At 42.3% G+C, this 25,145-nt stretch overlaps 4 protein-coding genes across 11 annotated transcripts; 1 reads left to right on the forward strand and 3 right to left on the reverse strand.

The window, feature by feature from the left end:
- Positions 1-1,981: 1,981 nt before the first annotated feature.
- Positions 1,982-12,950, reverse strand: LOC124344360 (voltage-gated potassium channel subunit beta-2-like). 5 transcript variants are annotated; one of them, XM_046797893.1, is made up of 9 exons: positions 12,868-12,950; positions 4,882-5,240; positions 3,988-4,195; positions 3,650-3,777; positions 3,366-3,572; positions 3,142-3,236; positions 3,030-3,086; positions 2,749-2,952; positions 1,982-2,580 (listed from the first exon to the last, which is right to left on the reverse strand). In XM_046797893.1, exons 1-9 carry the CDS (start codon positions 12,933-12,935, stop codon positions 2,479-2,481), a joined length of 1,428 nt encoding a protein of 475 aa, XP_046653849.1. In that variant the 5' UTR covers positions 12,936-12,950; the 3' UTR covers positions 1,982-2,478. The 5 variants fall into 5 exon arrangements, with proteins under 5 accessions (XP_046653849.1, XP_046653852.1, XP_046653850.1 ...); XM_046797896.1 differs by lacking the exon at positions 12,868-12,950 and adding an exon at positions 10,415-10,512; XM_046797894.1 differs by lacking the exon at positions 12,868-12,950 and adding an exon at positions 9,723-10,407.
- On the reverse strand, positions 12,048-13,813 carry LOC124344361 (zinc transporter ZIP9-like). The gene is made up of 7 exons (XM_046797897.1): positions 13,591-13,813; positions 13,448-13,506; positions 13,276-13,384; positions 13,065-13,220; positions 12,927-12,998; positions 12,745-12,830; positions 12,048-12,680 (listed from the first exon to the last, which is right to left on the reverse strand). Exons 1-7 carry the CDS (start codon positions 13,625-13,627, stop codon positions 12,303-12,305), a joined length of 897 nt encoding a protein of 298 aa, XP_046653853.1. The 5' UTR covers positions 13,628-13,813; the 3' UTR covers positions 12,048-12,302.
- Positions 13,814-14,075: 262 nt separating this feature from the next.
- On the forward strand, positions 14,076-23,899 carry LOC124341880. 3 transcript variants are annotated; one of them, XM_046794833.1, is made up of 9 exons: positions 14,076-14,237; positions 15,166-15,640; positions 15,701-16,352; positions 16,417-17,182; positions 17,247-18,815; positions 18,871-19,094; positions 19,185-19,270; positions 19,362-19,468; positions 23,483-23,899. In XM_046794833.1, exons 2-8 carry the CDS (start codon positions 15,252-15,254, stop codon positions 19,426-19,428), a joined length of 3,753 nt encoding a protein of 1,250 aa, XP_046650789.1. In that variant the 5' UTR covers positions 14,076-14,237; positions 15,166-15,251; the 3' UTR covers positions 19,429-19,468; positions 23,483-23,899. The 3 variants fall into 3 exon arrangements, with proteins under 3 accessions (XP_046650789.1, XP_046650791.1, XP_046650790.1); XM_046794835.1 differs by having other exon boundaries at positions 18,874-19,094; XM_046794834.1 differs by lacking the exon at positions 14,076-14,237 and adding an exon at positions 14,882-15,072.
- Positions 23,900-23,957: 58 nt separating this feature from the next.
- On the reverse strand, positions 23,958-25,143 carry LOC124341882 (probable peptidyl-tRNA hydrolase 2). 2 transcript variants are annotated; one of them, XM_046794839.1, is made up of 5 exons: positions 24,848-25,143; positions 24,665-24,782; positions 24,460-24,590; positions 24,292-24,392; positions 23,958-24,228 (listed from the first exon to the last, which is right to left on the reverse strand). In XM_046794839.1, exons 1-5 carry the CDS (start codon positions 24,917-24,919, stop codon positions 24,027-24,029), a joined length of 624 nt encoding a protein of 207 aa, XP_046650795.1. In that variant the 5' UTR covers positions 24,920-25,143; the 3' UTR covers positions 23,958-24,026. The 2 variants fall into 2 exon arrangements, with proteins under 2 accessions (XP_046650795.1, XP_046650794.1); XM_046794838.1 differs by having other exon boundaries at positions 24,460-24,605; positions 24,848-25,140.
- Between the last annotated feature and the right edge of the window lie 2 nt (positions 25,144-25,145).

Here is a 25,145-nt window from a genome sequence, read left to right on the forward strand (position 1 = left end):
GGAATCTCCAATCTAATCAAACTTAACGCCATTCGATAGAGCTCGTTAAGCCGATTCGAATGGTATATGGGAAAGTTTGTGCAAATGAACGCATCCCTGAGTAAATCGACTTTAAAGTTTTTGGTTTACCGGGCTTCCGTAGCGTCCTTGGCCGCTCCTTTGCGCACCCCTGAGCCCACCCCTCGTCCCTTGAGGGATCACCCCCATTTTATATCGCGGTACCTGAGGGCCTTTTTTTCGAAAAAGTTTTGCCCGACACCGGACTCGAACTCGGAACATGCTTGCTCAACATGTACTAACAGCCGAGTACTATAACCACTACACCATGGAAGTTGTGGAAAGATGGACTTCAAATACATAAAATTATTTCCTCTAGCTAAAGAATTTCGCTTCGAATTTCTATTTTGACTTGAAATTGACTTGAATTACTTCCCAGATAAGTTCTCACATTCTTTCTAATTATTTATCTCCGTATAAAGCGAAAATGTGTGGCTATATTTTTATTTTTTCAATAAACGAACCCTTTAATAATGCACAAAATCATACATTGACTGCAAGTGAGAAACGGAATGGCCGTTGCTGCCAAGGCACCTCGTTTGTACTAAAAAAAATATTTTACAGAAATATGGAACTTGTCGCAAAGGCGGATTTTGGAAGGGTAGTTTCCATCTGCGAACGTTAATGCCCGGCAAAATTTGTCTATGACGTTTCGCGTCGTCCGTCAAGTTCCAGGAATCCAGGAAGGGACGGATCAAGTATTTCTTCCGGGACATTTCTATTGCTATAAGTTCCTAATTAAGATGTTGTGAGTTCATTTTAATTTAAGACCAAATATTTATACAAGTGTTATTTCTTATTTAATGCAATCGACGTAAATCTCGAATAAATTTACATGAAAAGTTCTAATTTATTGATCAATAGTTTAGAATTTTTCACTTAAAACTCAAAAAATAAAAATACCGCGTATTTCCCCGTCTAGTAAGCTTGCAAAAAAGAAAGAAAAAGGCCGAAAAGAATTTAAAAATAAGATGCGCTCAGCCATTTTTTACGGCAGTGCACCAAAAAAGGTGCTGTTTTTTAGTTTACTCGGAGTTTATATTTGATTACATCTTATATTTGAAAAATTTTTCGATTCATGAATCCTACATGGTTTAGTGGTTATAGCACTCGGCTGGTAGCCATAATGTGCAAGTATGTTCCGGGTTCAAATCCGATAGCGGGTAAAAATTTTTCGAAAAAAGGTTACGCGAAAAAAAGGGGGGTGATCCCTCAAGGGACGAGGGGTGGGCTCAGGGGTGCGCAAAGGAGCGGCCAAGGACGCTACGGAAGCCCGGTAAACCAAAAACTTTAAAGTCGATTTACTCAGGGATGCGTTCATTTGCACAAACTTTCCCATATACCATTCGAATCGGCTTAACGAGCTCTATCGAATGGCGTTAAGTTTGATTAGATTGGAGATTCCGTGCCACTCTAGGCCACTGCCAATTCTTTTTTAGTATTTTAAAATTCATATTTAATATTTTAAAATAGAATAAACAAAAATAAGTAATAAAAAATACATTTGAATTGATTTTTGGCGCAAATTTCAAAAAATTGTGATTTTCAGTCACAAATTAAACATATAAAAAATTGCCTAATCTAAATGAATTAGGTTTTAAAGGATAGGAAATGAAATAAAGCTTAAATGAAATCAATTTCTGGCCTCATTGATTAATAATTTTATATGATTAAGAACGAAAAACCCCTATATTTACTATACCCCCGAGAGGGGATAAGCCCCCAACACTAGCGTGTTTGGAGTTTGGACATTAAGATTCAGAGCCAGTGGCCGGGGACTTTCAGACCCTGGCCTGAATGTCGAGGCCTCGAGGGTGTAGTCGCCAATTGAAATTGATTGGTTCAACGAATTGTTGACTCGTCAAAGCCTTAGGCCCTTAGCTACCTAAAGAAAAATTCGTCATCGTGAAATATACAAACGAAATCATGGATATACTGTATTAGTTATTAGCAGAATCGAACACAAGCATCGATATTTTATAAACTATACAAGATCAAATATAACGTGGAAACTACAGTAGACTTGAAACTCTCAATGCTTTTCATTTTATAACGAAATATATTTTTGTATTGGTTTACTTACGCATTAATAGGCAAACGATAGATTACCAAATCATTTCCAAACTAAATATTCGAAAAGGGCCTATACTATATTGAGATACAACTTTGTTTCGTGCAACCAGCAGAAAAGAAAGGACGCCGACGCCGTGCTATCTCAACTTTCTTATTCAGCGATATGGCAGAAAGAATTTTACCCACGAAGCCCATCTCATATAGTCACAGAATAATACAAAAGGCCAACGTGTTACATGAGAATTTGGCTCCAATGATTTGACCACAACTGGTCGAAGTCGCACTTTCAGTGGTTTCCAAGGTAACCATCAGTTTATCAGCCTGTAAACTATTTTCGATATTATCTTGTCACCTCATCGCCAGCGTCGATATCATTGGTGGGCGTATGGGTTTGTTATCCAGCACTCGTTCAAGATCCAGCATGACTGCAGCCGACAATTTAGGCACTATCTGTAAAGGCATTATGCAAACCACGTATATAAAACTGTTCGACAACAAAAATTAAACGTTCATGTTGGCCCCCCCCCCTTATAGCCCTGAGTAAAAACTAATTGATTAATTGTTCCATGGCAATTTCCTGAACATAACAATTCGTGGAATTATGAGACGAATGATTACCTGAAGAGCTTGGAGGTGTTCGTACAATTGTTCTGGAGAAATAGCTCCGATCAGTACTGAATGAACGTGTTCGTTTTTCAGCGTCCACGCAATGGCCAACTGGGATGAAGTACAACCGAAGCGCTCGGCCATTAGCGAGATTTCCCGCAGCTTGCCATTCTGACGCTGAACTTCTTCAGCGGACATCCTCGGCACATAAGCGTTCTATTTCAAATATTTAAAAAATATTGTTTATTAAAGAAATCAACCTATTGCTGATAATCTCAGTTTGATTTTAATACTTCTTTGGTAGCGGCTGCTGCTTCGTCGTCCGGCCAAGTGACGGTAGAAAACTTTTTCTGTTGAATTCCACTTTTTAAATATGAACAGGTGATCATCTGTCAGTGGCAATACCTTAAAGGACATGCGGTGAAAATTCGGGAAGGTCTCCTCGCCCTTTGAAGCGCTGAATCCCATGGTGAGTGGAGACCATGTCATCAGCCCGACACCTAAATAATCACAAGTAGATCTCGAATTTGAGCTTTTCCAATTATAATCATCGTTTGAGGCTACTTGACTTTTCAAACTACATGGGTCTTTGACAAAAATACAAATCGGAAAACGAATAATGGGAAAACCTAATTTATTGTAGACTTCAGGAAGGGATATTTCGATTTTTTCTCGGCAGAGGAAATGATATTCGGATTGTTCGCAAATTGGCAGTGGGCAGTTGAATTGGCGACAATTGTTGTACGCTTCCGAAATCTCGACCGACGACCAGCGCGATGTACCCCAATACATAATCCAGCCATGATCAATGACATGATTCATGGCTCGAACCACTTCTGTTTGTGTCAAAAATTCCATAACAAAGGATTAAACGTAATATAAGCACTTTGATTTCTATTGAAAAACAATCTACCTTCCATGGGGCACATCGGATCCGCTCTGTGAATGAGCACAACGTCAATGTAATCCAGCTGTAACCGATCCAGCGAAGCGCGAATCGATTCGATGATATGTTTTCTTGACAAACCTCTTTCCTCAGAACTTGATCCGGCCAACAACAACAACAAAATGTTACGGTGAAAAAAAAACACACAAAAAGAAAGTAGTTTTCGTGTAGCTTTAAAGGTTTATACAAACACTGAGCTTGTTAGTTCCAGCACGAGCTTATAGAATTTGTGTTATTTGGTACGGTAGTCTAATAGTGATAAATCTATCTCTACGCATTCATTTGGGTAATAGATCACGACATACCGGTAGCTCCAGTAGATTTTCGTGATCACAATGTAGCTGGAACGCCTCCATCGCCTTTGTCTTAAAATACGACCAAGTGAAACCTCGGCGCGTGGTCCACAGTATCCGTCGGAAAGATCGAAAACATTGATTCCGCTCTCGAAAGCCATGACGATTATATCTTCGGCGACTTCTTCGCTGATGGGCGCACTAAACGTAACCCAAGTACCTTGAAACGATAATTTAAAAATCAATACACAAAAAGAAAATACAGCTAATGGAAAATAAATTTAATGGAGAGCTAGCCTGGACCGGCATTGAATATTTCATGCAATAGGCTATAAACTAAATGTGTATGGACGGTTATTTTCAAAAATATTACTTTTTTTTTCTAGAAGCTGCACAATATCTGATTAGTTATTTTTGTATAATTAAGACGGAAGCTGAGTTCAAACCTTAAATTTCGTTTTAGAATAAAGCATATAATCTTAGAGTAAACCATGCAAAATCATGTCTAGCGGATTTAGTGAAATAATGAGGCTTGGCGCATTATTTTCACCATTCCGAGCTGCACAGAAGGTCCGCATTGTTTGCGGTTAATTGAAATGTTCGCCCATGGCCAACGTCAAGCTCAACTCAATCCCCGAAGACTAGACGTCTTTCAGGATCAAATTTCCGCGCTGGAAAGCGAAACCAGAGAATTGATTTTCAATTAAAATGCGCACCTAACGAACTTCGCTCTCCATCTTCAATTTCGTTGAGGAGAATATGATTCAGTTCAACAATATTACGTGATTGTTGTTGCTGTGGTTTTACAGAAAACCAAAGTTAAATAAATCATATAACTATAGTTTAACAATGAAACAATTGCGAGCAAAGTACGGATTGGCTATAATAGCGACTGTATAATAATACCGAGTCCGACATTGGAGACGCGAAGACCACTTTTGCCGAGATTGCGGTAGCGGAGTCCGGGCACGGGATTTGTCTGGCGACACAGAGGCAAGTGCAGAAGGCTGGGGACGGCCGGTGAGAGGCTATCTTCCTTCTCGGCGAGGGTGGCCTGTCTTTCGCCCATTCGCGAAGCGAAGTGCAGCTGCTGGTGGGACGAGGCCGCAGATGAGTTGGAAGCGCTGATCGACGTCTCGGGTAGATGGACGGACCCGCGGTGACTCGACACGCCGATGCTGTGTTCGTGGTGTTGCGACGAACCGCAGTGACCGGACGACTGTTGATCCTCCATGGATTCCACGCTAGTCACTGGTGTTCGATTCCTGTTGATGATTTAACCAAAGCAAACAAAGGGCTCGTGATAAAGTTCATGCGGCCGCATCAGCAGAAAGAGAATCATCACTGAAAGAAACAGAAATGCCTAAATTTGTTGCACACCGTTGTTGGAACCTGACGTTACAGCGCCTACTACTGACTCCATAACCCGAAGCTCCACTGCTTGCGGGGTTCAAAAGGTTTAAGGACATCATCAAGGAAACGATCGGTTGGGTTCCAGCGCTCCGAGAAAAATAAAAAACCAACTATAGAATTCAAGACGATCTATAATACGGAAGGAACTGTATGATGACACCGACGGCCGGGCGATGGGTTCAGCAGCAGCTAACGGCCGAGCGGGTTAGCTCGAACAAGTAGTTGTTGTCTGACTAAGCGACGGCGATCAAGTGCCAGTTTTACTTTGGGCTTCAACAGACCCACGAGACTCAAAAAGACGACGGCGACTGCGCGCTTTTACCGCAGCATGGGCTGTTGTAGTAACGGCAGCAGCAAGGCATTCTGCAGATATCTGCCAGATTTCAATCGATGCCAGATATCGATACGTATGCCCTTCATTTCCTTTTTTTTTCCCCTTTTCTTTTATTCTTTATACGTATTACGTACTTGAAGTATTTAGATTCTCATTCCACGGAAGCCGCGGTTGCACACATGCGATTCTCTTATATTTCAACTCACACCGAGTGACAGCCTCTCGGTCTTCCTCATTCCGTCTGTGCTGTGCTGTGCTGTTTTCGGTCAAGCGGCCAAACACGTTTCCCCGCGTTCAAACGGACGAAGCCAAAGCGAGACCAGACCATCAATCAAATGACTGCGCATTGTTTTAAAGCGAAATGCATGCGAAATATTTCAAAAGATATATACTGTACAGCGCAGGAGCAGTGTACTTTTCCGCGCTACTGGTTTCTCAGTCACTCTATTAAGTATATACATCTGCTCATCCAGCATCAGACTCTTCTTTACTATCTCTACACGAAAGCAGCTTGCGCGTTTATCTCGAGTTGCCATCGCCAAAGATATTTTTTAAAAAGCCAATATATTCCTGCGCTGTGCTGCTGCATTGTGTGTCGAGATTGTGCGAGACGGATATAAATAGATGGAGATTGACGACTGATATAGAAACTCACCAACAAGAATACAAGATGCGGGATTGCGGGATATAGTATGTGTGTGGGTGTAAGTATATTCCGTCACAACTACTCTAGGGAGAGCACGTTATGTCGATTCGCTGACTGGTTGGCGGGCTGGCACTTGGACGAGATTCACACAACTATAAAAACGACACTCTCTCGCTCACGGCCACGGGAGTGTCGAGCTCTGCTAGCTCGCCGACTGGTATGGCGTTGGTGTTGCGCTTTTTTAGCGCCCCCCAAGTCTCTCTCTCTTTCCTTCTCGCCACCATGTATGTACGCTATAGCTCTCCCTTGTGTCACTACCACTTTATGTGAGACACACAGACACACACAAGAAAAAAAAGAGTCAACTCGACTGAGTCTATATAGTCGCACACAGAGCTGGAAATAGAAACTCCCGGAAACTACTCCTACATTGCAATCGTCGTCGGTTTTGATCGACTCAAATAAAAGTGGGCGAAAAATGTGGGTGTCTTTCGTCAAGAGCGTCGATTCACTGCGACGCGACGCTTGGAGCCAAAGTTCTGCAAGTCCGAAAGAGACTAATCAAGAGCAAATATCTTGGCAAACGTTAAGCATCGATTTAGAAAATTTACACGGCCCGGCTAGCAAAACAACGCGGGGAATCGATACAGATGGAAAGTTTGCGTGAATAAAAAAACTAGAAAAAAACACAAAAATAATCAGAATATAGTAGCCAGGTGGCTCTTGACTCGTTGCGCCAATATCGTATTTCTCGGGACTTCTCTAGATTTTATATGTAGTATATACGTTCGGGAGTGTGTTATGTATATATAGTCGGCGCTCTCCGCGTCGCATCCGTGTGACAGTCCGTTACATTCGGTTAACTTTTAGCCATGGCACACCCGAGAGAGACGTTCGAAATAAACTCGGTTTTGTATTTTTGGCACAACACCCTCCTTCTTCAGGGCAATTAACACTCGACAGGCAAATGGCGCGCTTCCATACGTAATATCGCATGTAGGTTGCTTCTTCCTGTATACATGTTTCTATATGTGCATTCGATAAATTAACTATTCAACGAAAATCTCGTCCAATCTGCTCAGCCCAGCATTAAGGTTGATAAATAATTCACTATACCGGAAAAAAAGAATCTATGTGGATACAAGCTGCATTTAGCATTCCATCAAAGTCCCTCTCAGATAGTTTCCGGATGTGAATAATAAAACAGGTTCGCTCTTTATAACGCCATATATAGACGACGTGATAAATAAATTATCACAGTTGTTTCGTTTCGTACTTTTCCTTAGTTTCCTTTTTTTTTTCTTTTTTAAATCCCACGAATCGCCAAGAGAAGAAGAGGAATATCATCCCCGCCTTGTTTAGTTACCCGAATGATAATAGTGATTAGGGACAAATGAGCTATCTCGATTACGGATGTGTGTTATCTGTTATACTCCAGCGCACTCCATTTCACCTCAGTCCATTCAGTTCGTTGCATCATTCGTGGAATGCGACAGTGATATGTGGGACTGGATTGCAACGTGTATGGGACTGTTGGAGGGCGCCGAGTCGGTTGTTATGTGCAATAAAACAACGGATTTATCCGAATGTGATAAAGGCTTGATATATTTTACAAGACTGTTGACTTTTACACGGTTGAGTAGATTGTTTGTGTACATCTCAGTCTCGGTAGCTCTTGTTTTCTTCCCCCCTTAGACTAAGTCCACCTGGGTGATATTTACCTAGGGAGAATCAACGCGTGAAACCCCCTCTCCTCGTGTATTACGTGGATCAATTCACGAGCCTAGGCAACTCAAACACCAGACCGTCATGGAGGCCTAGACGTGTATGTAATTCACGGCAACTGCTTTCTAAACAAAGCTGTAGCAAATGGATCAATGATGATGATCAATGCAGTACGATTTGTCCGACTTGGACGGAAATTGCCGCGATGAACCTCAGTTATACTTTTTCGTCGTCGGATAAAGAATCGGGAGAAAATTGACTAGTAGCCTCTATATCCATAGAGTAGATAGACAAAGTGGCCGCATACCGGAGATATAATACCGTCTATATATCTATTCCGAAAGTCGTTGTGTGTTTTGCGACAGTTCCAACAACTCCCTCGCTAACTTCTCATCCGCCACCGCGGCATCGTAAATCACGACTATGCCGCAGTCGCTGACGGCCCTCTAAATAACATAAAAGAATGGCTAAACCGGGCGGAGGGGAACGACGAGAGTTTCGACTCGAAGAAAATGAGCGGAAGGAAGCAGCTCAAACTATGTATAGCTTTTACTTTATATCTACTACTCTCCTAAATTTTTTGGGGGGGTTTGACTGGAAAAGAAAACCCGGGGCCTGTATAGTAGTATCCACCCTAGACATGGACGACCGTGAAATAATCGAATTTTCTCGTCGAAAATGGAGTTTAAGTTGTATACAGCCGGAAAGAAAGAACAGAAGTCAGACATTACGGAAGCAACAGTTAAGAGTTCGCGGGAAAAAAGGAGGAGGTAATCGACCGCATGTGGCGCAATGCGTCAAATGCGAGCGCCGTCTCATCATAACAACATGACATGACTGCGGCTGCCGTCAACCGCGCCGGTTATTCTAACGTTAGATGGATCACGTGGTCTAACAATGTTTCCCCGTATAATATACTGATGTGTATACTCCGGCCGGCTGGTTAGCGAAACATTGAGTTAGCTACTATACATATAAGATGACCCTTTCTGGCTGTATGTTATTATGTAAAGAGAAAAAAAACGGAAAAAGTGTTGCTAGTTCATTTTAGCCACGTGCCAACGACTGTACGGAGATAGATCCTCTCCGCTCATTTGACCGCGTCTTGGCGCCTCAAATAAACTAAAGTCCTGACGTCGGTCACGGTACAGCCCATATACTCGACATGGGTATAGTCAAACTGGATCACCACACACCGTCCTCATTTAACCGAGAGAGAAGGTCGCCCTAGTCAAACTAGCTGCTGTGTGTGTGGCGTTCTGCATTCATATAAATAGCAACTGCTCTTACATCGTCCCAAAGCCAAAGCAAGGTCCCCACTCCAAATTCACTTCCACCCGGCAGATCCTTATCTTATTTACGGCCCATCGAGTCCCGCTGTTTGACGGAGACATGGGCTAAACCAAAATGATACAGTCTTTTGTTTTCGACAGTATAGGGTCCTTCAACATTTTTCAATCAAAATAGGTGAAATACTAGACTCTAACTTTGTCATTCAATCGCTCTGTTATACACATGTACAGACAGCCCCCGATTGTAGAGTTATACACACAAATAGTTTGACAATCACGCTTTAGCCAGTGCTGAAATACTTCCAAATGTTTTTTATAAAAATAAAGCTATACTTACGAACTTGGCAGTTGGCAGATTTTTCCGATTCGAAAAGCCGTTGTGGAAGATTTAGAATGTGGGACCGAGTTGAAAATAAACTACCAAACAGTAGCTATCTACGAGACTCGCGCCGGCCCAGCAAAACACACACACAGCGCAGCATATACGCACACAGGGACACACCAACAAGGAGCAGCACAGCAAAAAGAATCAACGAGAGGACGACCAGCAGCAGCAACCGGCGCCGTCTCGATCTATCTTGTTCTTGTCATTAGAGTCATGCAATTTCCTCTTCTCTTCTCTCTGCTGGCTTCCTACACCCCACTTTAAGTCCCTTTTAACAGCCAGTCCTATGTATGTACTACTCGTTCCCCCCCTTCTTTTGTTATTCCCTGGCTGCTCTGCTCTCTCCTCTCTCTCTCTCTCCGGGATCTTTTTCTTCCGCCTCGGATAATTGGTGAACGCACACAAGTATATAAAAGGTAGAGAGCCGAAAAGATAAAACAAAAAACAAATACTAATCAAATGCCAATAATAGTTTACGAAGCGGATTTCCACTTGGGTCAACGAAACACGAATGCAACGGCCAACTAGCAGATAAATACGAAAAAAAAAAAACAAGAGAGAGAGAGAGAGAAGAACGTGGTGCAAAAGTCGGCGTCAAACGAAGCGCAGGAAGATGGGGAAAAATAAGCCAAAGCGGGACTCACAGCAATAATACTATGCGCCCATCGGCACGTCTGCTGCAGAATGGCCACTGTTCGTAACTGCCGCTTTTTTTACACAGTCGGCGCCCAGGCTTTCTCCTCCGCTTCACTTTTCAAATGAGAGCTAGCCGTTCGGGTTCCGCTGCCGTCCCGAGTTCTGCATGTAGACTGTGTCATATCGAAGACGCCGCAACCAAGACGGTTGCTATACTACCATCAGAATGTCGATGACACGCAAGGCAATACTTGATGACGTGACTGTCGATCTAAACCGTATAGTTTGCTTCATTCGTTCACAAATAAAAAATAACAAAAATTGGGGCAAGAAAAAGGAAAGAAGCGCATCCCCGGGACTCCCCTGAGCGGCGGAGAATATAGAAAATGAAATAAAAAACAAGAAAGAATCGACAGAGAGAACAAAAAAAAAAAAAAACAAGACAAGAAAAGAACAAAGTAATCTCGACGGTTCCGCAATGTGAAACAAAGGCGATAGCCTGGGGAATTCGATCGAATAATGTCGCGTGACACTCGGAGGTCTGCGAGTTTATTACAAGTCCTCCTCCTCCTCTTCTTCCTCGGTGGTCAACAAGACCAGGAATAGCCGGAATGATTTAGACTATCGCACACAGCACATACAATTGCAAATGTACAGTTTAACAAAATTGCACTAGCTACTGTATTGTTGCAACGATCGATTTTCCCGGAAGTCGGTTTCTTTTTTTATTTTACATTTAGCATATTGAATGCACTGTGCATGTAAATCTTCTCGGCGACAAAAAAATAGAAATTCAAAATGAATTCTTTTTTGGACGTACTTTGGCTTCCCCGTTTAGAAATCAAAGTAGATGATGATGCGAATGACTGCAAAGACCATCTGCTAAGTTAATGGATATTTCAGTTTTGAATTTCACATCTCGGGTAACATTTCCCGGAAGAGACGAAGTGCTTGTTAACGCGTTCGAGATCGGATATCACGTGAAAAACTAAATAACAAGATTGACAGCAAGCGGAGAGGGGGGGGGAATCAGAAAGGCGATGAGCGACGAAATTCGACAGAGTATTATAAATGTTGCAGAGATGAGTTAGCGAACTAGAGATGACTCTCGGCTTAGCCAGAAAAGTGATAATAAGAGAAGATTTTTTTTTTATTTTTATTTGGGTTCCCAAATAATCGTGCCACTAATTGAATTACTGGGTTTTTACTGCAGTGTATGTAGAGACGAACCAGTACTTTTTCCTCTTGCCCCGACCTTATTACGTTTTCCCAGTACAATAGCCCTACGCACGTTCACGGCACCGCAATGAATGGGGGCAAAGGGAGAGCAATCTGCCTCTCTCCAGAGACATTGCGCAACTCTTAATTATCCAGCACGCCAACTTTAGAGATAAAATATGTTGACACCAACAGTCCCGTAAAAGTTTACTTCCTCCTTCCAAAAAGTCTCAGAGTGGAAGAATCGAGAGAAACGGCAAGGATAAGTCACTTTACCAATAGGAAACGAACAGTGTCTCTAACACAACTTTTAAATGTCCCGGTTGTTGGGCGAACCAACTTAATTTTAAAAAAGCAATTTTTCAAGAAAATGGAAGTGGGAAAGAGCATTTAACCTAGAAGATTCAAATCCAACTCCAAATGTTTTCCCAGTAAATATTCAAGTTTATTAACAAACCACAATAAGAAGATGGACGAACGAAAAAACTGGATTTTTTAAAACCACTCGTCTGCGCACTGCATGTATCGCGCTGTGAAGGGGGGGGGGGAGAGGAAATTGCTGTTTTCATGCGTCTTTAAACTTTGTAGCATAAAATCACACAGTTACTGTAAATCACCCGGGGAGCATTGGAACTGCCGGGGAGGAGTTGGGTGTGTGTGTGTACATGCACTTGATGTTCAGTGATGATGGAATGCCGTTAGAGCTAGCGGAAGGAGAGCACCAGAGACAAGCACAAGCAATTCGCATCGCGTGAATCCAATTTTGTCGCCATCAGAGGAAGGTGGATGATGGGAATGCCCCCCAGAGCGCATAACGATTTCTGGCAAGACGTGCACGGTCGAAACATACAAAAATGTTCCAGCACTAAACAACATGGCAAAGCCGGTTGCATTAACAGTGGAAAGTGTTTCCTTGCTCTTTTGACTAAGACCAAAATAAGTGGCAAGTGCCGCGAGGGGCGCTGCCAGAGAAAAGACAAGGAGGTATCGACGGATACGAGCTCGATCTAAGCCGTCGCGTAAGAGGAATGTTACTAAACCGAATGACGCTGGGGCCTGAAGGGGGAAAAAACAAAATCTTACTACAAATCTGGGGCCAATATAAGAAATGATATATTACTTTGTGCAGCATGATTGCTAAAAAGACTATCATTTCTGTAGCTGCGTGAGATGTGGTAGCTGCAGCACCCAAAGCAATACCGTCCGCTGTTAATAGATCCAATAAAAAAGTGCTATTAATCACCTTGTGCAATGGACAGAGGAAGATGGACATGATATGTTGGCACATGGTGAATCACTCACCAGCAGCATGAACGACTAAGCCTAAAGTAGCTTGGAATGATCTACTATTTCTTGAAGTGCCACTTTCAGGATCTGTTTAAAAAGATGTTGGTTATCATTGCCTTGTTTCCTCCATTCATCATTCAAGTGTTTACTTACCTCTTGATTTTGATGTGCCAATCTGATCAATGAGCAGCATAAAAACAAATCCTAGCACTAATGCAAGACCAATCACTGAATGAATTCCTTCTTCATGTTCATGTGTGTCTGGGACATTGGCAGTTCCCTTTGCATTTTCATACTTCTGTTTTATATCTGAACAAGAATAAATGTTTTAATTTCTATTGTACACATGCAAAATACAAATAACCTTGCAATTCTTGAGAATACAGCATCTGTGTTCCTTCTGGTATGATGACTACAAGAGCTGTACCTACCAGGAGACCAGCTCCCAGAATTGATACAAGATTTAACCGTTCCTGACATTGAAAAAAAACTCGTGATCAACAAATCAACAACAATAAATTGGTGACAACTGTTACCTCTGACAAGGTTACCATCAGTGGAACTGAGCCTGACAAGAAGCTCCCAATACACATGACTATATTGAATAAAGCAAGAAAATCAAAATGTAGTGTAACCCAAAACTTGGAATGGTGACAAGTTATTTAAAAAACAAACCTACCAACACTTAAGAAAACTAGCATGCTGGCATCACTCATTTTTTAAAAGTAGCTGATAAGTTGATTTAATGAAAATATAAAGCAGTATATTGTTTTGTAGTCATGTACAAATCAAAGACATCACAGACGGGGACGGTAAAAATATTCGCGTGTCACTATTTTCACTCTTAAAATCAGATTGTATGTGTAGGTAAAGGCCAGTGCCTCTTGTCAACGTAAACTATCATAAAATATTTCTGAGCGCCCTTCGCGCCATCTATCGGCTTTAGATGGAACTAACTATCGGTAACACATGGAGTTAATGGCCTCGCTCTGAGCAGACGCTTTAATAAAAGGGGAGGGGATGAAAAGTCTGCCGAAAAGAGGGAAGGAGAGAGAGAAGTAAAAAATAAAAAGAGGGAGAGACTGGAGAGGGGGGAAAGAAAGAGGAGGGGGGGTTCTCAAATCCCGTGTGCTGCTCCCTGTTGGCACATTCAGCACGCTGCAGCCAAGTTACTAACTTTTGTGTGTCGTCCACCATCGGTCCATCCTGAAGTGGAGACGTCCTCGGAGAGAGAGTTTTTGGGCCCTAATTCACACGATTCGTCCTTATTTTAGTTATTAATCGTTCCAGCGTCAAGCTCATTCACGGTATTGATCATTTTTGCAGGTAAACAGCTACTTTTATTGACATTTGTGGCCTTACTGGACAGATCTAAAAAAGCTGAGACCCCCCAATGTGTAACTTCCCTATCTCTTCTAACATGTACAGTCTATAGAAACTGTCGAGTGTGCCTACGTGAAGACTCGTACGCTCATATCGGAGAGCAGTCGTATTCTCTATTTTGGCAATTTTTTCTTGTTTTAGAAAGCTTTGGCGAAAGGAAACGGCCCTACGATGTTTGCGTCGTATGGGAATGGCCGATAAGTTGTGTGTGGACCGACGCGATATACTATCGTTCTTTAGCTTTTTTTCCATTTTATTTACATTTCCAAGGGAATATTAGTCTTCTCCTGATAACAAGCTCGTGTCTTCTTAGGTGTCGTTTTATTTTTAAAAAGAGTTTACGAAAAATTTTCTCCTTTTGTTGTTACAATTGGACATTGGGGTTCCGGAGACAGGGTAGTAAAAATGGAAGGGGGGGGGGGGGGTGGGGAGGGGGGTACCGTTTCACGTGTAGTTCTCGATCAAGAAAGAGAAGCCTGAGGGAATGTCAGACGTGAAACCCCTCGTTTTCTCCTTTCTTTTTTCTCGAAAAGGGAAAAAAAAAAGAACTGGAAAAAGAATTTTGTTGTATTGTGTGTGTGTGAAGTAGACGCCAGATTTCGTCCGTACTCCGTATCTCACGTATACCCTTTTTAGAGTTGTTGTTGGGAATTTAATCATGTATGGTCATCCAGTAGTCTAAGCCTTGTTCATTGGGTGTGCGTCTATCAATTATTCGAACAAGTTTGTTTACTTCTTATCGATCGTTTAGTTTGTTCACTTGAATATTGACAGCAGTGTAAGCTGAAATTCCGATTGAATTCTTGAACAGTGTATAAGCCGCTCCTCTGAGAACTTTGATGCTATTTATTTTGCCCATTTTTTCCTACAGAGTTGTGGCCGATATCCAGGCAGGAGGACGTACGTTTATCGCATGCGGGAGGCCCGAACTTAGGCGCCGACGTACCATCGACAACGATGAAAGTACATCGGCGTGGTGCTTCTTCGCCGTCGCTGTTGCTGGAAGCTTCCGAGCCTCCGACATCTGTCAACGTTAATGGCAACTACTATCAATTCGAATTGGAACCGCATCATGTGGAACGCGGTAAACGCGGGCAGAAGGTGTTCGTCTGTGACCTCTGCCCGGCACCTGGAGGTGTATTTAAACGCTCCTTTAGTCTTAAGCGCCATTACTTGCGCTTTCACATTAATTTTGCCTTCCTAAGCCCACGTGATCTTAACAATTGCGCCATTGCCGTAGCCGGCCAGCATCAACGAAGTGGATTTCCACCAACAGGACCCAATGACAGATTGATTAATCGTCTCAATAATTCATCTCCGTTGCTATTCCGTTGTCATCAGTGCGGGTAATAAAATGTCAAATTTCACGGCCCCGGATAATTAACTAACTCCTCCCCCCTAAATAGCCGCCTACTTAGGACCAAGAATGACTTGCTCAAACACTTGGAAGCGCATCCGGGACCATCTCAGACGGTGACCGAAGAAAATGGCGACGGGCAACAGGGGGGCACAAATCGCTGCCCTCGCTGCAGCACTGCCTTTTCGTTACGTAAAACACTCATGAGACACATCAAGAAGAACCGATGTCGCGGAGGAAATCCTCCTCTTCCTGATATTCCTGACACACATTCTAAACCGGAATCAGAAACAGGTATTCAGTCTGGAGGAACAAGTGATCCGGGTGATGATTACCTGGCCATGGGCCCAGAAGAGGAGAATGAAGAAATGGACATGGAGGCATCTTTAAGACTAGGAAGTCCGACATCCCTCTTCCGGTTCGCTTGCACTTTGTGTAACAAGATGTTCAATTCGTACGTCAACATGTGCCGCCATCGCCGACTAGCTCATGGACGCTACGGCATCTGTTCGCCTCATTGGCTCTTGTCGCGCAAGCTGTCCAATAAGCCGTCGTTGAAGCATGCGGTGCAATCACCAATCAATTCATCTCGGAATCCCCAGATTTTTCATGATTTATCACATATTGTTACCAATGCCAACGATAATCTCAACCGGTTTATTGATGGCAAAAGAAATAATATTCGCTCCTTGGCTCCTACCGTAAGTCGTTAAACATTCAAAACATTCATAAATATGTTAAATTGACTTTTTGATTTCTACATAGGATGACAGATTTGAAGTGCAGCCAACTGATAGTGGTAATCCGCCTCCGGAGCGTTGGTCTTGGGGAGAGACCAGTTATAATGCTACCGAATTACAGAAATTGGATGTGCCTCTCCAAATGGCCTATTATTATGGGCTCAAATCGTTGAAGTTGCAAGAAACTGCCAAAACGCAAAGCAGTTCTAGTCAGTCGGCACCGGAAGAAATGGATATTTCAAAAGTGCTTAATTTGCGTAAAACTGTCGAAACTTCATCACAGGAGAAAGTGACGGCAATTTCGCAGCCGGAATTCAGTGGTGAATGGATTCGAAGCAAAAACTACATTTGTTCGCCGTGTGGTGAAATATTTCAAGATTTCCTTGCTTTGTTGGATCATCAGCAAAACGGTCATAGTGGTGTTTCGTGTACACATATACAGCTAGATCAGTCAACAGAGGCTGAATTAGCTGACGAGTTAAAGAGACAAATAATGCGTTCCGGCAATGGTGGACAAATTCTTCCTCTAGATACCTTTCAATGCACAAAGTGCCATTTCAGCGTTGAGTCAATTCCGGAACTTCACAGTCATATCCTCCTATGTTCCAATCACGTATCTGCCAGTCCCTACCGAAAGCGTCGTGTTAAAGTGAATCCCAGATCCAGACGAGGTCACTGGAACCAAAATGAAGCCCCTAATGGAGGAAGCAGAGGCCTGCAGAGAACTAATTCTAGCCTAACGAAAAACTCTTCAGCTGCACGTTCCCTTCGCAGTCGTTCACCTAAAGAAGGTTAATAATATATCTTATTTAGTTTGGAGATTCTTAATAACGCATAATCTTTCTTCTTTTCTAGATGCCACAGATAAAGGCACACCTGGAGCACTGCGGAGAAGTACTCGGCGTGTTTTATCTTTCAGTGAACCCGCACCCACAAAGAAGAAAAATGGTATTACAAAAAGAATTTTGCGTCAACGAGTGAATCCACTGCTAATCAATGGATCCGCGGTTTCAAAAAGTGTTCAAATTGAAGTCAAGAAGAAAAATGGTGTTTCAGTGAATTCAAAGTCTACATCGAAAATCACTGTTGATGTTCACGAGTGCGACGGATGCCAAAAGCAGTTCCAGTCACACACATCTGTCCTCAAGCACAAGCACTACTGCCCCAAGAAGTCAAATGAATCCTCTGCTGTTCCCAACAATGCTACTACGCCTGTCTCATCCAAAAATCAAAGTAATGGATTATCAAAAGCCCAAACTAAGATTCTGGCTTACGAAACAGTCAAAACTGAACCCAACCTTAAGCGTTCCAACTCTAAGCGAAAATCGGAAGTTCTTTCGACTTCTCCAATTAAAAAACCTAAGGTAACCGTTCCTTCTGATACCAAAGGTATTCCCTCTTCAAATTCCATTTCTCCGAAGAAAACATCCAGAAAGTCCGTGTCTTCTGCCACTCCTACTCAAGTGTCGTTAGCCAAAACTCCAGCAAAACCCAAATCAACTTTGAAAAGTATTGCCGGACCAGCTAAATCCAATTGGAGCACAATCAAGAATGGAAATCAAGAAATTGAAGAAATCGCAGTAGCATCAGAGGGGAGACCAGTTCGTTCAAGTAGGAGGGTATCGATGACGTTGGCCATGGAAGATCAAGTGGAGGCGAGTTTCTTGGAGGCATTGTCACCAGAACAAAGAGTTCGAGTTGCAGAGCAGAAATGTCCATTTTGTTCCAAGCATTACGTGTATCGCAGCAACTTCAAAAGACATTTGCTCGAGGGTTGCGATACAATTGATGTCGATGAGCCATCCGTTAACCTCACTCCAACTAACAACAAGAAACCAAGTGACGATAAAATCAATAAAGAAAAAAAATCTTCTGTTTCTTCAAGTTCGATTTTAAAAGTGGAAAGAAAAGAGAAACGCCAAACAATTGAATCGGATTTAAAGAAGGTTGAAAACAAGCCCCTGAAAAAGAAAAAGGCAGAAGAGATTCCGGAAAGAAAAATTAAAAAAACTGTTGAAAAGAAAAGTAATAAGACGCCTCATTCGCCTATTTCAAAGTCATCAAAGTTGCAAGAGCTAAAAAAATCAACAGAAACTCGTTCGCGGAAAGAAGCAGTCAAGTTAACTCCGTCGCCATCCAACCAGAAGGCGAAGCAAATTCACAGTAAAAAGACGCAAAATAAGATAGAAATAGCAAAACAAAATAGAAATGGAAAATCCTCGGCAAGAGAAGAAGAAAATATGAACAACGTTACTAAGGTCAGAGGCGAAGAAAATATTACGAAGAATTCTGATAAATTTGACCTTCCCAAAAGAAATGGAAGGAAACCAAATGCCGCACCAAAGTCGAAGAAATCTAATTCGCCGTCTTTATCAGCAGATATAGTTAAACTCGTAGAAGACGAAGCTGGGTGTTCTGATCAAGGTAACAACAAATCTAAAGTTAATTTTTTCCCAGATTCTAATAATTTTGATTTTAGAAGATAAAGAACTTCACAGCAATAATGGAGTTGATCATCAACTTGAAAAAACAGCCAATCAAACTCAAGGTGATGACCAAATAGGCAAATCAACTTTTACGGAAAAAGATCGTGAACCTGAATGCAATCATCTTAAAATGGACGGTTCCAAAATATTAAATGGGAATTGTGGTTCTAATCGCGCATTACGCTCTTCAACGACATCCAAATACGATCTTAATAAGGTCAGTAATTTTTTTTTTTAAATAATGGAAACATGCACGGATTTTATTTATTGACTATTGTTTTTATTAATTTTTGTTTGAAATCTGCAGTCACATGCCCTTGACAGACTCAAACTTGGCCAAGCACTAGACAATGCCATCAGTGAAATTTTTAAGTCCTACACTTACTTTACTAAGTATGTATATCACATTACATTACTACCACAGATATTCTAGTCTTCTAAAAATTAAATTTGATCTGTACGTAATTATATTTTTATTTGATAGGTATCCTATTCAAATACGTCGTTTGAAAAATTTGGCCCAAGCGTACCTTCAACCTACAAGCTACTAATGTGACCCCTACTTTCCTGTTGATTAATAGCCTATGGAATAATATTGTCACGGGCAATCAGTTCGGCGCACTTGTCGTTTGAACACAATCAATAAAAGGCACCAAATCGCTGGCCAACGACACCGGCACAGTCAATCTGGTGGCTCTCACCATTGGCCCTACACTAATTACACTTAACCTATGCCAATGATGCCCCTAATGGGTCTAACGCTAACTTACGCACACACACAAGCACACCAACACAGCTTACACACAAGCAAACACACAGGGAACGAAACGAACTCAGACAGGAGAATAGTTGCGACCGTCCGACGCAACCAGTAGCCAAGATCTGCTAGGGAAAAAGGGTTAAAGAGGGGAAGTCAGGTCGACGCGAGGCCATCTAGCGCTCGCCCTATAAACAATAGCATTAGTGAAACAGACGGAACGTGACATTTCTCCCCTCCACGGAGAATGATCGTCCCGATCATTAACATGAAACAATAAAGGGATTACTTAAACATCATACAGGCATACACACAACATTCAAGCCAAAATCGAATCGTCTTAGTCTTAGCCCTTACTCTTAGCCTTTACTCTACTCTTAGTCTTAGTCTCGACTTCGACTTAACAGTAACTTACAGCTAAGTGCACTCTAACTTAACTCGAACACACAAGGAAGACACATCTTCCCGGAAGCTTCCGCAGTGAAGTCCCTTGTCGTGGCGGTCCAACCTCTCCACGACACAGTCTCACTCAATCGTGTGCACACCTTACAGTGAAAGCCTATGCCATGACGGTTCAACCTCTTCACGGCACAGCTTCACTCAGTCGTGACGGTCCAACCTCTTCACGACACAGCTAGCTCTGTCATGTCGTGACGGTCCAACCTCTTCACGACACAACACACATTCAACAAGCCAAACAAACATGAACACAATCAAACGTTTGGCCACACAACAAATAAAACAATAAAATTTAAGTCCAGTCGGCATCTTCAATCTTCGTTGAAAGCGGAGGACATGTCCGTCTACTCGTTCATCACGAAACCCACCGCACTTGGCGTCTTTTCTTCTGTTCGCTTAACACTCACTTTTTCACTTGACGCACTGAGCCTAAACGGCTTTAGATGAGACACTTAAACACAATCCTGGTTTTTTTCTTCCTTCTTTCGGATAATGGCTCCACGATTCGCCATAACTTCAAGTGTTGGTTCCATCATACGGCCCGGATTCCGCCAACCTAAAACAACTTCACCGACATTTACTAAAAAATGCTTGAATAATTAGAGTTTCATGATTCACGACTCGTTCACAATGGCCCGCCTTTTCCCGGGGACTCTTTTCACTGGTCGCGGCCGTTGCCGAGAACGATCCCATCCCAACTTCGTTTTATTGGACCGAGAAACATACATCCCAACTGCGACTGCACATTTCCCAACAACGCATCAAACCCACTCATCTCTCTCGCCGTCGTCATGAACCAGACCGAACGCCTTTCTACACAAATTTTCAGTTTAACCATTCCATTCTTCCCATCCATTAGCAATAACCGAGGCCCTTGCCATTCGCTATACTACTTAATTCTCAACGCACAAAATTTGGGAGAAATTCAGACAGCCTCAGATCCCGTATCAATGATCACTTTTACAGTCAACCTACCCTTCCAATCGACTCAGTTTGGTGAAAATTAAGAGAACGCCAGCACACATCCCGTCTACCATTGACTCCAGTTCGACTGTCCAGCAGGACGACAAGTCGACTCTCGCGACGAATTGTTCGGTTCCTGTTTGACTTGAGGCCCACCATCCGATCTACGATTCTGTTTACGCTTGGGACATTGACGTGCGAAATGTCCAAGATCCCCGCAATTGAAACATCCTCTCTCCTCTGGACAGCTGTATGCTATGCGCCCACCATTCTGTACACGATTTGAGGGTGTACAATGACGAGCAATATGCCCCGAAACGCCACAACGATAACAGGTGATCTGAGTATTTGGACAATTTTGAGCAATATGACCCGGTTTGCCGCAGATATTGCAAATCTTTCTACCGTTGACCGTCGTTTTGTTACCACGGCTTGATAACACGTGTTGACTCCACCCCCACGATTCCCGGGAAGGACGTAACGCACGGGTCGCCTGTTCGAGCCTCTGAACGATTGGATCTAGACTTTTACCGACCTGCTCCTGAACAAGTTTCTCAATCGTCTCTTTAAAGTTTCCCACATACATCAAGGGAGGTGGAACGGAAGCGCAGTGGAACGGAACGTTTTGTGGAACGTTAAAAGGGATATCGACATCCGGCTCGTGACCCGGTGGCTCAACTTTGCAAAGACCCGCTTGGTATTGAAAGCACTCGTTTCCCACATGAATTAACGGGGGAGGGACTTCTATTTGTTCAGCGCCATGTCCCAACTGCCTAACATCTTCTCCCAACTGCCCAGCGTCTACGAGCTGTCCATGTTCTTGATCCGCCATCGTCAACTGGAGAAATTACTACACCGTCGCGATCAACTAACTTCAACTAAGCACTACCCAATAACGCCTAATCCAATACAATTTGCAAAACAGGGAGCTACTCGCTATCAAATCAATGTGGTCAGGAATTCAGCAAGCCAGTCACAAAAATGAGTAAAGAACTCACAAACAAACGATGGCCAATTTACGATTCAACCCGCCGACTAGCTTAAAATTCAACCCAACGCAACTAAATGAATTATTACAGCGTGACTCGCAAACCAATTCAACTCCCACCCAATGCAATAAAAGAAAGGAAACTACTCGCAATCAACAAGTGGGCAGGGACTCAACAAGTGGCAGACAGCGAAAATGAGTCCAAGACTCGTAAACAAACAATAGCCAATCTCTCTCACTCTCAATCAAAGCGGCAATCAAGCCTCAAGAACCTGTAAGAACAAAGCTATGAGGATTAGGGGACGCAACTTACAAGCCTCTGGGTCTGGTTGCTTCACAAAACCACACGTAAACAATAACATTGAATACCAGCATCCAAAATCAAGACCCAAAGTGCAAATTAGTCTTCGATACACATCTAAATCAAAAACAAAAGAAGATTAAAAATAAAATCACAAGTAAATGTATAAAGACCAATAGCCTCTGTGTTATCAACACAAACACAGTAGCAACGTCAACACCACGTAGGGCAAAAACCGGTGGGCGCGTGACTCATCGCCCACGCCACATCAACGCAAAGGTCCAACGGAAATTTCCAATCAACAAATACAGTTTCTAGGGAAAACAAAAGAAAATTAGCAAGAAAATCTTAATAAACGTTATCAAAACCATAAGCCTCAGCGAAATCAAACAACATCAACGTCGGCTTGACGTATCGGGAACGGTGGATGACTCAGCAACCAAGCCACACAATGGACTCGACGTCGATCAAAACTCAAATTTTCTCCACAAAAAATGAACCAAAACAATCCTAAAATTAAATCAAGATCGATAAACTCGTCAAACGAATTAATTGAAACGATACGTGACCAAATCAAGATAGCAGCAAAACGTTGGACGACGCGACGTAGCCAAAACGTCGACGATGAGACGCTGCGACTTTTCCGACACGAACACCAAATTTTCACACAAATTAACCGCACAAACGCACAAAATAAAAATCAAATGTTCTCAAACAACAAGTGCCGCCGTACCCTGCATCTCCACCATTGTCACGGGCAATCAGTTCGGCGCACTTGTCGTTTGAACACAATCAATAAAAGGCACCAAATCGCTGGCCAACGACACCGGCACAGTCAATCTGGTGGCTCTCACCATTGGCCCTACACTAATTACACTTAACCTATGCCAATGATGCCCCTAATGGGTCTAACGCTAACTTACGCACACACACAAGCACACCAACACAGCTTACACACAAGCAAACACACAGGGAACGAAACGAACTCAGACAGGAGAATAGTTGCGACCGTCCGACGCAACCAGTAGCCAAGATCTGCTAGGGAAAAAGGGTTAAAGAGGGGAAGTCAGGTCGACGCGAGGCCATCTAGCGCTCGCCCTATAAACAATAGCATTAGTGAAACAGACGGAACGTGACAATATTCTCTGCGGTGTGAGAGGAGTAGAAAACTAGAAACTTGTTAGTTACGACCCACGTTCTCTACCTCACTCAGCAAACGAGCAGAATCAACAAATCCTCTTGGATTAAATTTCATTCAGCTGCATGAACAATATCGTGCGTGGGTCAAATTTGTTTCAGCTATCTACCTCGTTCCCTGCCACTCACTTTCTCTTAAACCCCATTTTTTGTTTCCTTTTTTTGTTTTTCAAATATTGTTTTTTCCTGTGTATATAATTTTGGTTTTGTTCCGTCTTTGTCTCCGGCAATTTCCTCTTAGATAGTACGCAATGAAATGATTTTGTTTAAATCGTGATCTCTTTGCTGATTTGACTAAGAATTGAGTTTTCAGCAATAGTGATACGCAAATACAGTTCGAACTTTTCGATGACGAAATTTTCAATTTTACGTCATTTTGAATATCGATTTTGAAACCTTGAATCTCCTACCTAACAACGTTTGAATAAGTGTATAAATTAGCCTTTTTTGATATGATGAGTACATGTAATAAGTAAAACATTTGTTACAACAATTTCAATTTCCCGGTAATTTCATTTACGTCGGATTCTTTCCCAAAAATTGATAAGACAGTATTCGAGCCAGGTGCCACTTGAGTGTGACCTGCATCACTCACAAGGTAGTGAAGTAAACCAGATTCTTTTGCTTTCTGCATTAAATCAAGGAGATGCTGCTTGTTTTCTCCTTTCAATGCAATCTTCCTCTCTCTATTGGAGGGGGAGAAACATTTTCAAGATTTTATAAAAGATTTATGCTGTGTAAATCATTACCCATCATAGTCTTCCCAACAAGACAAGGGTCCACATTCTTTACTGATTTCCATTTCTTTGTCAATTAGCTCACGATGTAACCCCAATGCAGCATGGGCCACCTAGATAAACATTACACCATATTAATATGACAATGGATTTTAATTTTAATTAAATTTAAAGATTTACTTGTGCTGCTATTTTTCCCACACCCATGCCTAATTCCATGTTAACAACAAACACCATTTTGTATGGTCCATCATAATCTTCTGGCAATTCCTCATCTTCTTCTTCACCTCCAGTGTCACCATTCATGTTTTCTAGAGATACAGAACCTGTCAAACAAATTGAACAAAAAACTATCATTGAGTTTCTTCTGAATTCAAATTCTTACCTGCAAGCTTCTCTATTTCATCAACAGTGATAGGAATGTCTGGAAGAGTTAGATCAGGATGATCAAAAATCCATGTAGCTGCAATTTCTGCTGAGCTATTTCCTGTGTTGAGTAGTGCCTGTAAATAAGGATTTGTTTCAATATGGGATAACAAACACCAAAGAAGGGGAAATGGTTACGTACCCTTTCTGCAACATTTCGGGAAATTCCCATAGATAACAAGATGTCAACAAATTCTTCGTTGGGTTTCCACATGATGAAAATCTTTGTTTGGACACTAGTGTCACAGGTAGTGTGTTTTTCTTCTTGTGGTTCTTGGAGTGAAGATATCCAATACAGAATTTTAAAATTAAAATCAATTCACCAGCTATGAAATTGTGTAAGTGAATTTCCTGTTTGCTCGATACAGACTCGACAGCCAGTACTCCACATGGTCTGGAGCAGACGAATTTTCGATTCAATCCGATTTTTTTGTTTTGAC

This window comes from Daphnia pulicaria, chromosome 6 (assembly GCF_021234035.1).
Source record: "Daphnia pulicaria isolate SC F1-1A chromosome 6, SC_F0-13Bv2, whole genome shotgun sequence".
Lineage (NCBI taxonomy): Eukaryota > Metazoa > Arthropoda > Branchiopoda > Diplostraca > Daphniidae > Daphnia > Daphnia pulicaria.

Bases quoted from the DNA above. Each gene is read 5' to 3' on its own strand.
- LOC124344360 (XM_046797892.1), bottom strand. From the start codon at position 5,447: ATGATGTCCTTAAACCTTTTGAACCCCGCAAGCAGTGGAGCTTCGGGT. The intron at 3,778-3,987 runs GTATGTCGTGAT...GGCCGGATCAAG, and splicing joins AAAATCTACTGGAGCTACCG to TTCTGAGGAAAGAGGTTTGT. The intron at 2,953-3,029 runs GTATTAAAATCA...TATTTGAAATAG, and splicing joins CAGCAGCCGCTACCAAAGAA to AACGCTTATGTGCCGAGGAT.
- LOC124344361 (XM_046797897.1), bottom strand. From the start codon at position 13,627: ATGAGTGATGCCAGCATGCTAGTTTTCTTAAGTGTTG. The intron at 13,507-13,590 runs GTAGGTTTGTTT...TATTCAATATAG, and splicing joins GCTAGTTTTCTTAAGTGTTG to TCATGTGTATTGGGAGCTTC. The intron at 12,831-12,926 runs GTGAGTGATTCA...ATCTATTAACAG, and splicing joins CTTAGTCGTTCATGCTGCTG to CGGACGGTATTGCTTTGGGT.
- LOC124341880 (XM_046794833.1), top strand. From the start codon at position 15,252: ATGAAAGTACATCGGCGTGGTGCTTCTTCGCCGTCGCTGTTGCTGGAA. The intron at 16,353-16,416 runs GTAAGTCGTTAA...ATTTCTACATAG, and splicing joins TTCGCTCCTTGGCTCCTACC to GATGACAGATTTGAAGTGCA. The intron at 19,271-19,361 runs GTATGTATATCA...TTTATTTGATAG, and splicing joins TCCTACACTTACTTTACTAA to GTATCCTATTCAAATACGTC.
- LOC124341882 (XM_046794838.1), bottom strand. From the start codon at position 24,919: ATGTGGAAACCCAACGAAGAATTTGTTGACATCTTGTTATCTATGGGA. The intron at 24,783-24,847 runs GTACGTAACCAT...CCTTATTTACAG, and splicing joins CCCGAAATGTTGCAGAAAGG to GCACTACTCAACACAGGAAA. The intron at 24,393-24,459 runs GTAAATCTTTAA...ATGTTTATCTAG, and splicing joins TGGGAAAAATAGCAGCACAA to GTGGCCCATGCTGCATTGGG.